The 18841-nt window shown below is 41.1% G+C and overlaps 1 protein-coding gene across 1 annotated transcript; it reads right to left on the reverse strand.

The window, feature by feature from the left end:
* Positions 1-12859: 12859 nt before the first annotated feature.
* naa20 (N-alpha-acetyltransferase 20, NatB catalytic subunit) lies at positions 12860-17208 on the reverse strand. Its single transcript, XM_061088361.1, has 6 exons — positions 17139-17208; positions 15872-15896; positions 14668-14758; positions 14407-14542; positions 13858-14003; positions 12860-13237 (listed from the first exon to the last, which is right to left on the reverse strand). The coding sequence occupies exons 1-6, from the start codon at positions 17189-17191 to the stop codon at positions 13152-13154; spliced, it is 537 nt and encodes a 178-aa protein (XP_060944344.1). The 5' UTR covers positions 17192-17208; the 3' UTR covers positions 12860-13151.
* Positions 17209-18841: the final 1633 nt, after the last annotated feature.

The following is an 18841-nucleotide window of genomic DNA, read 5'->3' on the forward strand; positions in this document are numbered from 1 at the left end:
TTCAACCCTCAGAGACGTCCGGAGTCGACCGAACAGCAGCAGAGAAACACTGACTTTTCATTTTTAACTCTTTATTATACACAGATGAATGATTTGGGTGATCACATATCTACATCCTATGTTATCAGCACCCCGCATACATTTTATTTCCTTCACAGTAAAAGTCCTGTCTTGTTTCCCCTGTTGAACACTGTTCTGTTTCTATAGCTGAACCTTGATTTGGTGTCAAAAGAACAATAACAGTAGGTAAGTTACGCTGCAATCCCTCTAAGCAACCGAGGAAATGTACCAGTTTAATTTGTTTGATGATTTTAATTAATTTTAAAATGTTCACATACTCTAATGTTCAGAAAACATCACTTTCTTCAAACTGTCCATTGCTGCAGCTCCTATTTTCAGCCTCTGTCTCAAACGCTTGGTTTCTGTCTCTTTAAAACCCCCCCGTCTGCTCTGATTGGCCAGCTGACCCACTCCGTTGGGATTGGTGGGCCTCAGCTCTCACTTCACCTGCTTTTGTTCGACTAGATGCTTCACATGCATTATGCAAATGAAGTGCACTGAACGACTGACGAGGAGTTTCAGGGGCTTCAGTGTTTTCTGTGCAGGAGACAAACTCGTTAACATTCACACAAAAACAATCTTATCACACACTAGAAACTGAAAAGATATCATGTGTCTCCTTTAAGAAAAACCTGGATACTCTATACTGAATTCAAACTAAATACATCAAATACAAAGATGGCATCTTTGAAAGTTTTAAATGTTCAAATTGATTTAGACGTGATCAACAGCTTGTTTATTTCACTCATCTTCTGAATCAAATAAATACATTCAGTGAAGAAATATGCTAAATGTTAAAAAGTGAAATTTGTATAGATGTCATTAAAACTAATCGCTGTTATAGAGACTTTATTCAATAAGAAGAAGAATAATGCACAGGAAGTTTCTGCTTGTGAAGATGAAACAATGCAGAGATTTGCTCATTAATCTTAATCTGGAGCTGCCTCTCTCTTGAAATCCTCCCAGATGGCCGACTGGTGGGCGGATGTGGGAGCTGCTGAGATGCAGAGGAGGCGCTGAAGGACATTAATATCAAGGACGGCTTTGATCGTACGAGGTAAATCCCTCTGATGCCACTGAGCCACTTCACTTCTCACATGCTGACTGTTAATGAGAAAACCGGAGCCGCGCTCCTCAGTCACGATGGGTTCAGCGCTGAGTGGAGGCAGGAATGCAGCTGCATTTTAAAATGAAGACTCCTTTCTGGATAAATAACCTGGGTTTAAAATCATGAAAAGTGTGTGTAAGGAAAAGTTTAAAATGAAGTTACACCCCAACTGAGGGAATTAGAAAAACTTGAATCGCCTCAGAGGAGCTCACACCTCCCGTTAGAGTCCCGTTATGAAACCAAGTTTAAATCCCCAACATCCAGATCTAAACTGCCCACTCGCAGATATTGTTTTCATCAAGAACCATTAATTATTCTCTGGTGAATGAGTGAAAATGTGACAAAATGTGCGTATCTCACATTATTAAAAGACGTGACAAAGAAATCCTGGATCCACAGCAAAAGCTGAATTGCTCCTTTTTGATCCATGTTCCATCTTTCTACCAAAGAACCAACAAATAAACAAATCAAAACATAACCTATTTCTATTTAATTGCCCATTTTATTCTACTTTAAAAGTGTCCTTTGTCATTTTCTGCACTTAATCCATGAGCAAAAGTGGAAAAGACAAAAGCAGGAAACGGAATCTTTTCTTTTCCTTTTCAGCTCCTCTGTGTCGTCTGTTTAATCAATTGACGACGTGGCTCGTCTGAAATCTGCACTACAGTTGTTCCTATTACAGATCTAAGATCTATGGCCTTATCGTGCTGACCTCAGCTTCCCAAGCAGCACATGAATTATTCAAAGACTCGCTTCAATTATTTAATCTTTAATTCAAAAAGAAAATGCATAAATTGGATTTAAAATATTCAAATGCATGAGACCTCCAGAGATGCAGATGCTTGAATGTGCAGAACGTTCTATAACAGGAGCCGTGGACAAGCTGAAGTCTCACCGACGTCATCTGGACAGTTTGACGTCTTGCTCATGAATTCAAACATAAAGTCATGTTCTTGTATCTTTTTTATTTTAACTCATTTAAAAAAGACCTGGTAGATTCAACTTAAACAAACTGCATTCTCCCAAGTGACCTGCAGAGGGCGGCTCCACTTTGGCTTTACGTTACAATGTCAGTTACTAAAAAAGGATAACTACAAAATGACTGGACAGATCATCACATCTTGTGTGAGAGAGAGAGAGAACTACAGCTGAAACTGAGGTCTGACCGTCTGCGTGGAGGGTAACAACTTTATGGACGATGGCGAACCAGTGTGTGATGTACACTGCGTTGTGGATCGTTCAGAAGAGGGAAGCAGCTCCTCCTGAACGTGAAGTGAGACGAGCAGCGGCAAAATGGAAATGTCACCGAGACCTTTGTGCTCACATCAATTTGACATTCAAATCAGTCATTTGCCATTTTGCCAAACGACGATCCCCACGGTGCACGGTGCAGGCATGTGAGGACACACACTATCATACTGCAGGCACACACACACACACACAAACACACACACACACACACAACTCATGTCTTTTGAGTGTGTGAAATTTGTTACGGCTTGATTAAATGAAGATTTATTGGATGTGTGCGACTCTTTCAATCTACCTTTTTTTTTTTTCTGCACAACTCTGTACAGTTTGTTAATTTAAATTCAATTACATTAATGGTTTCTTAAGCAACACCTTTGGACCTGTGTTTATTCTTATTACAAATTCCTCTTGATTCCAGAGGATAAATACTACTGATTTTGTTAATCTTCTAATTTGTGGTTTTATGTCAAATATCCTGACAACCATTGGACTTGGTGCTGTAAGGCTGGATTCATATGATCATCTGGAATCCCTTCAAAGATCACAGAACTTTCCGTCCATCAAGTTAAAATCTTAATTTATTCATTAGTTTGACCATGTGTTAAATGTTAAACTACTTTATAAATGTATGTGTGAACAGTATATTTGAATATGAATGTTTTTTAAAGAAATACAAACTAAATATATTAGTATTAGTATTCATCTTTGATATTTGAGTTGAGGGTTTAATGTTTTGTTTGTTTGTCTCTTCACAATTTAACGGTTCTACTTGATAATTCCCACCAGCGCCCCCCCCCCCATCCAATCCCTGCTCCCGTTTAAGATTTGATGCACTGAACTTCCTCTCACCCACATTATTAATGCTCTGTGTTCATTCATACTGTTCAAGGGATACACCCTCTGTTGTTTGTTAAAAATCAAACCCAATAAACTTGAATTTAATTTTAAAGATTATTTCTGAATAAGTTAATCATTGCAGTACATTACTGTGTTTTCCATCATATCCAAATGATGACAGCTTTTATTTCTATGACCTTGCGATGCCTCTCTCTATATAATATAATCTCTTTTGTTTCCACACACCAGAGTAAGAGATAATGAGACAGATGCCGACTGAACGTTGGAGAAACACGCTGTTCCTCATCTCAGACGTGCACAGAGGAAAGAGACAAGGCCGAATGGGCAATTAGTGAATTAGTGAATCCCCAGCTGAGCGGTCATCTGATTAGTTCGGCCCCAAAGCCGCATGTGATCATCCTGGATCATTTTCTTTCATTTCCTCTGCTGGTCCTGGATGTTTTCCAGCTGCTGGGAGTGAACACACTAATGTTTCCTCCATCGCCCAGAAGCTGCGCTCTTAATGTGATGGACATGTTCACTGTCGAGTCCAGGGAACCAATTACACACGAGGAGGAAACCCCGAGTCAAATACGACAATATAAGAAAAACACAAGGAGGAATTCACAGAGTTGAACAAAAGCAAACTTGAGTCTAAACTCCAACACGGGAAGTGCATGATTGAATTTGTGGGTCAAACGTGCTCCAGTGGAAGAGAATGGGAGACAAAGTGAATAATTGCATGTGTGTGAACCTCGAGAGCGTAACGGCTGTTTGAGGAGTGAGGCGGCACTTTGTGAAACCAAGTTACTCTGACTGAGAACTTCCTGCGGTTGGTAGAGTGCCACGCTCACGTTTCAGATGAATTACTTCCATCCATCGCTTGATTGTTCTTCACGAGTTCCCACTTCCTGTGTTCCCCCAGAAAGGGAGGCCAAATCAGGTTTAGCGCCCCCTCTTGGCTCGCTGCATTAAAGGTAGTAATCCTAGCCTCCTCCATGTTAGGAGATGGGACCAAACTAAAAACGTCAAAGTAAACGTCAAATAATTGTTTTACTCATGTTTCTCTGAGGTATTAAAATGAACCGAAAATGTAGGTTAAGTATATTCAGTGTGTGGTTTGACAATGTGTTTATTGCTGGTGTGAAATCAAACTTCATGGATGACTCTGATAGTTATGCAGATAAAACGTCCAAATAATATCTCAATAACAAGAAAAAACGACTAATTACTAATTTATTTGACCTTTTCAGGATTCTGAGATTTCCAGGATTATTTACAATTCATCCAAATTTGTTTTCAGGAAAGGAAATTTGCGCTTTTTCGTCAACATGGAACCTGTGACCAAACGTCCCACGTAGTCACAAGCAGAACCTGCTGGGGATCAGGTCTTCAAAAAAGAGGTCAGATTATTCCAATCACTAAATGATGAAATTTTGATAAAGACAAGTCTCATATGTGAGTGAGGACATATCGGTCAATAATTAAATCTGCTGTTGCCGTGCACGTCACAGGCCTGGAGTCACGATCTGCTGGAGACCGTCTCGAGACGCCTCTGACGACTCGGAAACAGAGACGCGCTGCAGACAATGGGGGAGAATCCCGGCTCCCTGTAAAGACAATAATTGGGTTCGTGTTGTTGGTTTTTTCCGACTGAATTAGCCGCACCATAGTGTGCCGCTGCCTATACACCATAGGAATGGGAAGACTTGTCAGCGGCTGCCAAGTCGTCCTCCAGGATCGCTGTGTCTCAGCAGTTTTTAATTAAAAATGCTCCATTTGTGCCACCTATCCCAGCTGCCTGCGAGAGAGAGAATACAGGAGAATAAATTACTGCTTCCCTCCCTGCTGGCTAAGCTCTTCTGTTTCACAGCATTTCATTAGGACTGAGACGCCACTTTTAAAACAACGTCTGCCGGCGTGTTTACTGTTAGTGACGGAAAATATCCGAGCTTAAATAGAGTTGAGGTTTTCTAACTGTTGGAGGAGGATGGATAAAATGACAATTAACCTGATAAAGCATGATATTTGAATATTTCTTCATTTCATCATCTTCTGCTGAAGAACAGCTCTATTTTAAATTCCCAGACGTTGGATGCCAAACTACAAAATAAAAGCACATCACCCAACCATTATCTACATCATTTGTTTTTAGGGTTGCAGGGGGCTGATCATAGCTGACAGGTCGTTAAGAGTTGCCAATTAACTCCATTTGGGATCCTTGACACTTTAAAAGTTCCAGTGTTGTGTTTTTTATTGAATAAATATTTTTTTTAATGACATCTTAGGATGTTTCAAACCTGAAAGTCTCAACCAAGCTTCATGTTTTTGTTTCATTTTTCTATATGATCTGGTTAGTTTTGGTTTCACATTGTAGTGAAACCAGATTACTCTGCTTTTGCAGCTTTTCCAGGATTTCCAACCCGAGCTTTAATGCTGAATCAACTTCCTGCGATTGTTCCAAAAGACTGAAATATCACCAAAAAGGTTGTTTAAACGCTGCAAATGAATGGTTCATATGGTTCAGTTTGATCCAGAACTAAACCTGGTCTGAGCAACCGTTCACACCTGTGGTTTCCGTTCAAACTGAACAGTCCTGAACGTCCTGGGTTTGATTCTGGCCGTTTCAGCCACTCACGATCCATCAGTCAGTTTAACGGTGGAAATTTAAATCACAAGTCTGAGCGACATTGTTTGCATCTCACAATATATTCATCACTTCCGTCCAGGAGCGAGTCGTTTAGCTCCCGTCACAGCGACGGCCTGCAGGATGTGTTCTGCTCCTGCTCGTTCCCAGGCTGCTTTGCTCTCTCTCATGTCGGAGTGATGGCACTGAGTGGGCGAGCTGACCCCCAGTTTCCTCAACAACCGTAATTGTCTGGTTACAGTTGTTGTTTAAAAACCAGCGGCTTCATGTCGAGTGTCTCAAATTGAAATGAGCGTCTGTGTTGAACCTTCGTTAACGGCTGACAGAATCCAGCAGGTTCAGAGTCAGAACGTCTCTGAGCAGCCGAACACTGTGAAACGTTGTGTATTCGTTCTCCTGTGGACGTTGTGTAAACACAGCGGGCCTCAGCGACACAAAGCAGAACCCGTCTGCTCCGGCTCGGCAGCTCGGCAGCTCGGGAGCTCGGTGACGGACGTCAGAGAACACTGAAGGAAACGTGCTTTAAAGTATTGATGTTGGAAAACTGGAAAATAAATGAGAGTAACGAGAAAATAAAAACACACGGAGATTAATCTTTATTGCTAAGGTGAAAGGAATTTTAGTACTTTTCCAGTTCAAGTATCGCAGTCACAGTAATTGCACACACACCACTCAGACACTGTCAGCACAGCTACCAGGGGAAACCTGGATTTAAGTATTTTGCTCTAGAACTCTAGAACTGGACGGGCTGGGGATCAAACCATCACCCTTCTGGTTAGTGGTCAACCCGCTGTACATCCCCAGCCACAGCTCACGGACAATGAGCTGAGTTTTTATCCACCTGATGAATTTAAATACAATATTTCCTCCCTCTTAGCTCAATTTTTGGTCTCTACCAACTCAGGGGCTGTTTATTGATGTAGTTTCAGAATATTTGTTTCATATTGTCATTTTATTATGTACCTCAAACTATTACTATATCAGTTATGGTCATTGATAAAAACTGTTATAAACAAAAGTCCTGTATTTAGTATAATGAGGCAAAATGGTAAGTGATTATATAATTTTATATTATATTAATTTAATACAACAAAAGCATTGAAGTATAAGAAGTATATTAATATAGCTTAAGGCAGCTCGGGTTGTGAAACCTCTTAAATAAATAAATAAATGGACATGAGTTATCTAATAATTTTCTAATAATTCTATAATAATCTAGAATGTGTCACCAGAGGTCAAATAACACAGAATAAATAATAATTTCTTTGTAACTATTAACTAACAAAATGTATAAAACACATCTATTCGGAGGAAATGTACACAAACATATCTAGAAGTCGTCCATTTTGAGTTCGGTCTGTAAGAACTAGTGAAAAACTGAAGTTTTCCTGCAGTAAAAGACTGTTGATCACACTTAAGTCAAGAGGGAACCGAGCTTTAAAGAAACACTTGACTTTTTCTCACAAGATGGAAAAGTCTCCAGCATGAATCAAAGTCAAACTGCGAGTGTGTGCAGGTTTGACTCGAGGCCGAGACGCTGCCATTCATCTGCCTCTCGCAGCGCTCAGCTCAAAGTCGACTCGCTCTCACTGGGATCTCGACTGCTGTGACGCAACCGGCTTCTCTAAACAAACCACACTGGGCGGCTTTGGAGAAAAATTCAGTTTATATTTCCCAGAATAGATACGGAAACCACCATGTAATACAGATCTGGTGACGTGAGACGTTGAAGAAAGGAAAACACAGCAGTTCATCTCAGATATGTCCGTTTTCCACTCAGCTATCAATAGACCTGGCTTTGGGAACCTCTGATTCCAAAACAGCAAACTGTTTTGTCTCCAAGGCAATTTTCTGAGCTGAGCTGTAGCAAACGTCCAAAAATATCCACTGACTGAACCGGAAGGAGAGTCGGGGCAGCGGAGGTCCTCTGGTTCAGGCTCCGTTTCCTGGGGATTGTCCGTCGTCTGTCTCCCAGGGTCTTCACACCTACTTGTTCTGCTACAAAGTGAATTACACAATGTTCATTCTGGTCTTTAGTCCGTCTTTACACATACCTGGTTTACATCACTTGCTTATTTACTTCAGCAGCTTTTTTTGGACTTTGGCAGATTTAGGATCTGACTGATTGAAGCTGATTGGAGCAGCAGGTGGAAATAAATACAGAGACGTTAATATTGTGCTAATTTATTTTGTTTTCCTATGGTAACGTTGGAAACATCCACTTCTCTTTAACACACTAATATTCTGACTATTGACCTCATGTGGAATAAGACATTATTTTTTATGATGTTTACGTGAGTTGCCCATAGAATATTCCATTCATATTCCCATTTACACCTCACAGAGCAAAGTTTGATCACGACAGATTTCGAAAACCCTTAAACTTAAATAGTTTAAGAGTTTTGTTTTCTCATCATGTAACAAATCCAGGTCAGGTGTCAAGATGGGTCAAGATGTCAAATACTGTGAAACTTCTACTTAATGTTATAATGTGATTAAGACGTGAACATAATTTGACTAATATAGACTGAATACTCCACATGTCTCAATTTGATGAAGGTTTATTCTCGGTCTGATCTTATTCAGGTGAAGATAATCAGAACATACAGTTTACATACTTGATCGGGTTAATATTGTGTCCATGTAAACGTGTCACAGTTGTATTTTCATTTGTTCTCAGAGCGAGGGAGGAGGAGGGAGGAGGAGGAGGGAGGAGGAGGGAGGAGGAGGGAGGAGGAGGGAGGAGGAGGGAGGAGGAGGTTGAGACAGTGTAAGAACTGAAGGGTTTTGTTGTGGCCTCAAACAGCAGCTGACTGATTATTAACACCCACCATTACTCCGCCACAGGCTGGAGTTCACTGCCTGGTCAGGTCCGACCTCGGCTGCAGCTCACAGCTCATGTAAATGTAAAACTTTGATCCACACGTCAGATCCCGGCTCATCATAAGACGGTCGACATCCTCCAATCCAAAATAACAGGAGGAACAAAAGAGAGGAAACAGGAGTCACTCTGAGGCCCAAACTATTTGTGTGAATTCTGAAGCTGCCAGTTTCCCCAGCGAGCTGTGGCAGCCTCTCTCTCTCTGTGTGTGCGGAGCAAACAGAAGGTGTTTTACTGCTCGTGTCTTCATTAGAATGCAGCACCAGCCTGCAGCTGCACGCGGAGCGGAGAGAGAGGAATGATGAAACCAGGGCTAAAAATAGCTGCCTCCCAGGATCCCCCCTCATACGGCACTGTAAACACTGAGAGAGCCAGCGACAGGCAGCACCAGCCTGGGCCTCCGTAAGTGTGTGTGTGTGTGTGTGTGCATGGTTCAGGTGTCCTTGTGTGTTGCAGTCCCTCCTCATCATAAACCAGTGTTTGGTTTGGCTTCATCGCGCCGCTGTACAATTAAAGCCATCTGTGGGCTGTTTTTACTCAAACAGCCTGGGCGACGTTTCACGGCAACGCAAAGCAGTCGCCTCGTCCACTCGAAGGTAAACCTGCGTTACCATTCTGAGAGTACAAACTTTAAACCTTGATATTCCGTCAGCACGACAACATGCTAATCGTTGTTCGAGGAGATGGACACCTTCATCACAGGGTCTGTTTTCACTCTGCAGGGGGTCTACAGACTATAAGATGAGTTCAAGTTAAGGTACAAACATGCAGCAGGTACCGACAGTAAATCAAGCAGCTGCCATGAAGATGATTGACTCTCATGCTTCTGTCGTCCCGTTTTAACTCGTAATAAAGGTGAAACAGAGCTATAAATAGATTTAGGAATGCGATGCACTGAAAAACAAAAAAAGACAGCATCGTTTACAGCGAGTGTCCTCACACGAGTCCACAAGGACGACAGGGGGACGTCTGAAAGCTGCAGGATGACGTCAACAGCCGCAAAAGCCCGAGACAACAAGGAATCCATGTGACGGAGGAGGGGGACACGTGCGACACAGCCTGGAGACGACGGGAACCCCTCCGGAGAGATAAGAGCCAGAAGAGCTTTTCACAACCTGAGCCAAAGCAAAGTCAGGAGAGCAGCATCGAAAGACTTTTACTGCACCGAGGTATCAATGACTCGGATCGATGAGACTAAAACACCAGAGGAGGAAAAGGGTTGAACTTCTGAGTCGATCAACAGTGAACAGCTTTAAAAAATACCTTCCTCTCTCAGCGTGTGTTACCAGGGGTTACTGCCGAGGAATAAAATAATTGAAATGTACGTTTCAATGTTTTATTTTCATCATTCGTCTGCTGAACAAATGTTAAATAGTCAAAAAGTTTGTCCCTACACCTGCACAAGCTCCTGCAAATAGACTTTTCTTCCAACGTCCTGTTCGTATCATACGGAGAATGATCGGGTCGTCTTGATGTGATCCTCTCATGTTTTAACCCTGAGCCAGTCTCAGCTGTCAATCATAACATTTCACCATGTTGTCAAATAACCAAACTTATCACAAACTTGAACAAACATCAGGGACTCAGAGAGCAAGTGTGCTGATGGAAAAACAGGTGATTTCACTCTATCTGTCCGAAAAACAGATTTGCAGAACAACCGCCTGATCACGAGACAGTTCCAAGAGCTGCCTGTGATTCCTCTGGCTTCTTGTTATTAGTCTATAAATGGGACTCATCCACATCTGTACTTTAAACAGGCAATGAAAGCTATTTATAGGAAAACTCCGTCATTCCGGATAAACCCAGTGTCAGCCACTGAAACATTTGATCGTCCCTCTGGTCTCTTCCTCAGTGCAGAGCTGCATGTCTGTGCTGCAGCCTTCATGTTTCCTCAGATGCAGGACGGATCAGAGATCAGAGAGAAAGTGAGGGAGATGGGTTTCCATGGCAATGCTGTTTCTTTCCCCCTCTCCCCTCCTTGACGTCACGTCCCTGCTTAAGACCTCAGCACAAAGGTGTGTGTGCACAGACCAGAGCTCAGGACCAATGTCAACGAAACAGGCGACAACACGTCTGTGAGGATCCATTTTCACAGTGAGTCACGTATCGACTGGTGAGGAAGAACCTCTGGATTCTGACCTGCTCAATATGTCTCACATGGATCAGGTACTACTGAGACTGAAGGACCTTATCTCTGCTGTGGCGTAAATTCAAATTAAATCCACTCTCCTGTAATTTATTGCTTTTTATTTGTGAAAAGGTTGAAACTCAGGCAGAGAATAAAACAGTGGTGTTCCTTCAGTGAAGCACATCAATCAGCTGCAGGACGTGATGTGGTTTCATAAACTCAACCTAGTTTCACTCACACACTCTGAGAACAACAGTGCCACCTAGTGGTCACATATCAGGCTTGAAAGAAACCACAAAATAACACTAACGACAACAAAAACAGTTTAAACAGTTTAGTTTGAGTTTATTGTTCACGCCGACATGAGAGAAAACAGACGCACACAATGTGGTAAAATGACACAAAGCTCATAAAGCATGAAACTCACAACATGAGCAAATATTTCCCTCTAACAAAACAACTCGTGGTCAAATGAGTAAATTCTATAATTAGCTCAGTTAAAGACGTCATGTTTTCACTCTGTTCCTTTGTTGTTTGGATGATATGTTTGATGATTGATTGATTGAAAGAACATATTAGACCTCATTCAAATTCAAAAACACGTACAAATATTTGTCCTTTACAGCAAGAGCCATTAATAATTATGAAAAATTATGAAACGGTGAAAAATGTCACGCAATGAGGAAAACAAACACACACTTACTTTTCCCTCACATCCCCCCTCCCCCTCCTCATAATTCCTGATCCTCCACTTTTGTTTAATAACGTTAAAACACCCAACTACACACTAAACTCCACACTTTGCCCTGTCATGCACCCACACAGACACACACAACAAAATACACACTCACTGCTACACACCTCTGTGTGTGATTCAGAGCAGTTCCAAATAAAAAAGTGGATGTAGTGAATTTAAAAGTTGTTGGTCCTTAGTGCAGGTCTGAACTCTACTGAGGGACATTCTGAGTTTTGCAATGATTTAGTTTGTGGTTTGAATGATTCTCTTCCTCACCTCCAGCTGAGTATATGTCACTGAGCTTTTCCCTTCAAACAGCGCCGCCTAGTGGTCACATCCACACCCTGCTGTGTTCCCTCTCAGCTGATTTACCTTCCCTGACCTGGACGGACGTTGATCCCAGGCTCCTCCAGTGATGATCTGGCGTCATGGGCGGATGGGAACCAGGAGTGAAGTGAAAACTGTGGCAGAACCACATCTACTTCTTAATTAGGCTCACACACGTTAACTCATTAAAAACGACTTCATAGGAAAGCACAAAACAATTTATTGTAAAGAAGATATCCTTAAGCATAAACGTGAGTTTTCTTATCTCGATAAATCTGCCGACCACACTCCCTCCACGTTGGACACAAACATGGAGCTTCAGGTGGAATCAGGAAGTGACAACACCCGGTCACATCTTCCTAAAGAAGGTATCTGCTGAAAGCTGCACAGCGTCTCCAGACCAACCTGGAACCTCCTGGAACCCCCTGGAACCACCTGGAACCCCCTGGAATCCAATGAGACCACCTGGAACCACCTTCAACCACCTGGAACCCCCTGAACACCCTGAACCCCCTGAACACCCTGAACCCCCTGGAACCCCCTGGAACCCCCTGAACCCCCCGGAACCACCTGGAACCTCCTGGAACCCCCGGAACCACCTGGAACCCCCTGGTACCACCTGGAACCTCCTGGAACCACCTGGAACCACCTGGAACCACCTGGAACTCCCCGGAACCACCTGGAACCTCCTGGAACCCCCTGGAACCTCCTGGAACATCCGTGAACCCCCTGTGCCAACAGCACCTTACTGGATAACAAAAGCCTGGTTTCTATCTAGGACCCTCCCTTTCTTCTTAAACGGCGAGCTACAACCTATGTCAAAGGTGCCAACCCTCCCCTTGTTCCCTCATGACAGTATAAATAGTAATAGAACCACAACATGCCCACATTTAAAGTTTAATTTATAAATGTTCTCACAAGTATTCCAAATAAACCCCATCCAGGACTCTGCTGCTGGTGTCATCACCTGCACCAAACCCACTGACCGCATCATGCCACACGACTCAATCCCTCTTGTTCTGGTCTTATGAACATAAAGTCTTTAGTTTAGGACTGAATCTAAAAAGATGACTTGCTCTCCCTGATATCCCACCAGTCGGACCCCGGTTGGGAGGCTGACGACACATTTCGAGTGAGGACGAGCAAAGCCGGGCGTCAGAGGGCCACACTCCACTGTTATTCGATGTCTTCTGGTCTGACGGGATGTGGCAGCGGGATGATCGACTTCTTCTCCGTGTCCCTGGACAGAGCTTTCCTCATATCTGCACAAAGGAAAAACACAACCAAGTTTTCAGATCCATGGGAACAGCGCCCTCTTCAGGTTGTTTGTCATAAAGCAAAACAGATTAGGGTTAGGGTTAGCAGGAAATGGCAGATATTTGTAGATTTCTAAATGAAGGTGACAAATGAAAGTCTGAATATGTCTTGAATTCAAATTTAAAAACCCAAACACTAACATTGAAATTGGATGGGTGTTAATTCTGCTAAATCTGTTTTGTTCATCCCAGAATCTAACACATTTGTGATCAGTCTGCTAGTTTGTTTATGACCAAGTTTAACGATAAACTATGACCATCTACACTTCTGTTCCTCACTCTGTATGTACCTGCATTAAAACCTCTGCATTTGAATCCACTGTTTGCTTCCAGATGTTTCTGGAGCTGCTGCAGGTTATGTTTAAGTTAGTTTGTCAGCAAGACAACATAAAAACAAATGAGCAGATTCACACGTAACTTGATGCAACACAAGCCAAGAAATAAAGATTCAGACATTTTGGGGCTGATGCAAGAATTTGTCATCACTTTCTTGAACATTGTGAGAGATGCCAACACTTGTGGATTTTTGTCTGAATCTAGAAGCAGTTCTTTTAAACTTATCTCACCGTAAGCGTCTTCGTCAGGTTCTCCGTTGCTCGCAGAGTAATATTCTATCACCGTCCGATAGACGCTGTAGCCCAGACGTTTGTACATGTTCACCGCCACTTGGTTGGAGACTCGCACAAAGAGGTCAACAAAGAATCCACCTTTCCTACGAGACAAGACCACATCAACACAGAGTCAAAACAAAGGGAACAGACGTGTTCGTTGACATTCAAGCCTTAAAAATCTTGTGATGTGTTTTGGAACTAGTAGCTAAAGGAGAATAAGTGTTGATATCTGAAATGAAAAACATTTATTATGTGACAGGAAGAGGAAGTGGGTTTTCTTGGCAATGATCAGGAAACATTCACAAAGAAGAGACAAAAAAAACATTTGGTAAAAGAGGAGAAAAGCAGAAATCAAATACAAAAAGACCTTCAATAAGATTTTTGTTCTTGACTTGAAATCTAGAAATGACTTCCTCAGACATCACTTGAGGATCTCTGTTTTGAGGTAGTTTGTTGGTGTTAATGCTGCTTGGTCATAGTCACTGAACTGAGGATGATACCAACCTGTCAGAGATCTCCTCCAGCATCTCCATCAGTTTGGCAGCTAGGCCGAGGCGTCTGAACTCTGGAGCGACGGACAGAGCGGTGACGTGACCGTGCCACTCCTCACGAGCCACAGATCCCTCCGCCTTCCCCATGACTGGAGGAGAAACAAAGGAACGGATGGATTTGCTGTGAGCTCAGTGTTGACTTTTCAGATGAAGGCGCTCTGTGCTTTTGATTTATGAAGCTGCGTAAAGCATGTGAGTGAACCGAGGAACTTACTGTAGCCCATCAGCTCACCACCGGGAGCCTCTGCCACGATGAAGTACTCCGGCCAGTGAGCGAGGTACTGCAGGTAGAACGGGATCCCGTACTGAAGGGGAGAGGCTCAGGAAACAAACTGAACAATTCACACACATATGAAGACAACAGGCTCAGAGGTGAACTTCACTGACAAACTGACAGGATCGTGTCATCAGCTGGAATAAACCTGAGCCACAGGGAAATATGTCTGTTTCGTTTATAGCAAATAGATAGATAGATAGATAGATAGATGGATAGATGGATAGATGGATAGATAGATAGATAGATAGATAGATAGATAGATAGATAGATAGATAGATAGATAGATAGATAGATAGATAAAGAGATAGATAGATAGATAGATAGATAGATAGATAGATAGATAGATAGATAGATAGATAGATAGATAGATAGATAGATAGATAGATAGATAGATAGATAGATAGATAGATAGATAGATAGATAGATAGATTACTTTATTCATCCCCGAAGGGAAATTAAGTCGTCATAGCAGCCGGTATATTTGAATACAATAAAATACAATACAATAGAATAAAATAAAGAATAATGAGGTAGAAAGAATAAAAACAGAAACACAAGATAAATAGGTAGATAAGGTGCAGTGGCAAGATGATGGTAATAGTACTGATGATATTATGGTAATGTTATTGTTAGACAGTATATAAAAAAGTACAGTAAATATAGTATATAATATAACATAATATATATTTATATATGATAGTAATTATACCAATATAATAGCAGTATATAGTAATAATGGCAGCAACAGTATATATAATAATAGTCATAATAATAATAATTATAAAATGTACACATGTATAAATATGTGTATATAGACATATACAAAGAATATACAGAGAGTATGATATAATATATGATATATAGTAGAGGTATAAATATAAGTATTTGACTATACAATAGATAATATAATATACTATGAGTGTAAGAATATGTAGACAGAGTGTGCAAAAGACAATATTATTGTATAAAATGATATATAATATCAATATGGTTTATATGAACACATATCACATATGATGTGAAGTAAGTGTATATGGAGCGGAGGGTTGTACAGGGTACACAGTGCAAGGAGACAGGTATATTTAGTGCAATAACCAAAGTTACTGAGATTTGCTGCCGTCCAGGAGATGGTGAAGGATACGGTTTCTGTCAGAGGATCCAGGTTTCTGTGGAACCGACACAGAGACAAACATCAAGTTAGTTTCAGAATGAAGTGGAAGTCCTGAGTGAGGAGTCAAACGCATCAACTCAGAAAGTCTCATCGTTTAACATGAACAATACGACCAAAACCTTTTATTACGATAAAGATGTTTACATGACGTGTCTCCGCTCTTCACTTTGTTTACACAATGCGTAAGTAATGTACAGATATGCTCTTTCTTCTTCCTTTTTATTATCTTTCTTCTTCCTTTGTATTTATTCATTTAGTTATTCTTTTTTTTATTTTATTTTATTTTTATTTATTTATGCTGTGCAGCTTTAATACTTAATTATTACTTAATAGAATTTTCAGTTATTTATTTATCATTATTATTCTTATTTTCATTGAATTGTGTAAAGTATTGTTCGCAGGACCACGTTCATGTGGTCCTTTAATTAAGAAAAACATCCAAGGAGGTTGACTGTATCATTGATTCTTGTTCTACTGTGCCTTACCTACTAATAAAAATATTTAAAAAAAAAAAAAAGTAATGTACAGATATACAGTATATTGGACTGTTGTTGTATTGATGTTGAAGAAAAGAATATTGTGATTATCTGATCAGAATATTGATTATTTCTTTGCACTGCAATTGATTTCTTGTATCCTCGTGTTTTTATGTCTAAATGTTCAAATATGTTTTCTTCTATTATTCTCTCTTTATTCTGTTCTTCACACCTTTGTTCATTCTTTACTGGAGCTGCTGTTATAAACTGGATTTCTTCCATGGGGATTAATAGAGATTTATCTTTTTGGTTTTGTTGCTCAAACCAAGTTAAACGTTTCTGGTAATTATGACTATCAATTTAAAAAAAATACTGACACCGCTCTGTTTACCTTCGTTAGTAATTCTATAAGATCCCTGTCAAACATTATTAGAAAATGAATTTCCACATGTCCTGGCTGTAGCCCAGTGTTAGCTTGTTGTAGCTAGCAAGCTAACGAGGCTATTTGACCAAAAACAACAGGTTTTGGATTGATCACGTGTTCGCCGATCTTTTGCAAAAGGTGCCGAGAATCTCAAAGTTTGATCAAAGTTTCTCTACGTTCCTCTCGTTTCAGTTAAATAACATCAACTTCTCTAAATGACGTTTTTTTCTAAGGAGGTTTCGTCCAGCAGCGGAAGTGACAGCGATCCCGCAGCCTCCGAGTCGCACCCACATCCGGTGATGAAGTCGAACGATAAAAACGACGAGTGTTCACTCACATGTTGTTGAATTTGAACAAATCGTCGCAGGTGAAGGGTCGTAACGTTGTCATGTCTGCGGCTGTTTGACCTCTGACCTCGAAAGCGGAAAGAGATACGGGTGTCATGAAACAGAGCAGCGCCCCATGCTGGACTGGAGGTACTGCACTCTGACGTCACCCAGCAGAAACAGTCTCATGGTGTCTTAATCTTGTTGATATTTTATTTCGAAGCTTTATGTTGGAAAAGCTTCTCGAACAATTACATAAGAGACTTTTAAGGGTCCCTGAAAACAAACCTAATAGTGACAAAAATGGTTGGTGGTGTTAAATATTCTCATTCTTTATTTTAAACTGCAAATGCTATAATACAAATATATTCACATTTTTCCAAATTTACACTTATACAATCACAATTGAAAAATAACAAAAATCATTTAAATTTCAATCACAACATGGGAAACCAGACGAAGACCACAAGTACAGAGAGGAAGTGAGAAATAAGGTAAAGGAACGTCAAAGTAAAACAGGAAGCAACAGAAAAAGACAAAACAAAAGGAGATTGTAAATCAAAATAATCCAAAAAAATTATATGAATCCAGACAAGTTCAGGCTTCAATGATTCACTGTGATTTATTTGTCAGGTGAAGATTCTCTAATGTCTCTGCTGATCTCAAACAAAAAATTATTATTAATATTATTCTTTACAAAATCTTGGTTCATTTATTGTGAGACAATTTCAAGGTGTGGTAGGGGTTTTATTACAAATACTAAGTCAGTTGTACTTTCCGACCCACAGAACAGTCTCGAAGCAAATCAAATCAAGACTGCCAAGGTGACCAGTCTCTTAAGCGTATCTCTTTAAACAGTGTGGCAACAAAGGCAGCTGCCTTTAATCAGTGGGACAACACTGCTGAGGAGAGTTAAGACCATACTGTTGCTCTTTTTAAGTGTGTTAAAACGTGGTGAAAAGAGGAACGAGAGAGGGAGGAGCAGAGATCTGTTTCTGTTTAGAGACAACAAAGGCAACTACCTTTAAACAGTGTGACAAGGCAGCACTGTAGCACCAGATGAAATGGCGCAGCAAGAAAATCAACTGGACAAAGAAAGATTCTGCTGTCCGATCTGTCTGGATCAACTGAAAGATCCGGTGACTACTGTCTGTGGACACAGCTACTGTAAGAGCTGTATTAACACCCACTGGGACAAAGAGGAGGAGAGAGGAAGCTACAGCTGTCCTCAGTGTAGAGAGACCTTCACACCGAGGCCTATCCTGGAGAAAAGCACCATGTTAGCTGATTTAGTGGAGCAGCTGAAGAAGATTGGACTCCAAGCTGCTCCTGCTGATCACTGCTATGCTGGACCTGAAGATGTGGCCTGTGATGTCTGCACTGGGAGAAAACTGAAAGCTCTCAAGTCCTGTTTGAATTGTTTGGCCTCTTATTGTGAAAAACACCTCCAGCCTCATCTTCAGTCAGCTGCATTTAAGAAGCACAGGCTCCGTCCTCTGAGGAAGTTTGAGTTCAGAGTTGACCTCTTAAAATATTCACAGGAAATCACACTGGATCCAAACACAGCACACAGACGTCTGTTATTATCTGAGGGAAACAGAAAAGTAACACGTATGAGAAAAGAACAGTTTTATTCTAATCACCCAGACAGATTCACTGTTTACCCTCAGGTCCTGAGTAGAGAGAGTCTGACTGGACGTTGTTACTGGGAGGT

Source organism: Limanda limanda, chromosome 16 (genome assembly GCF_963576545.1).
Source record: "Limanda limanda chromosome 16, fLimLim1.1, whole genome shotgun sequence".
NCBI classification, from domain to species: Eukaryota; Metazoa; Chordata; class Actinopteri; order Pleuronectiformes; family Pleuronectidae; genus Limanda; species Limanda limanda.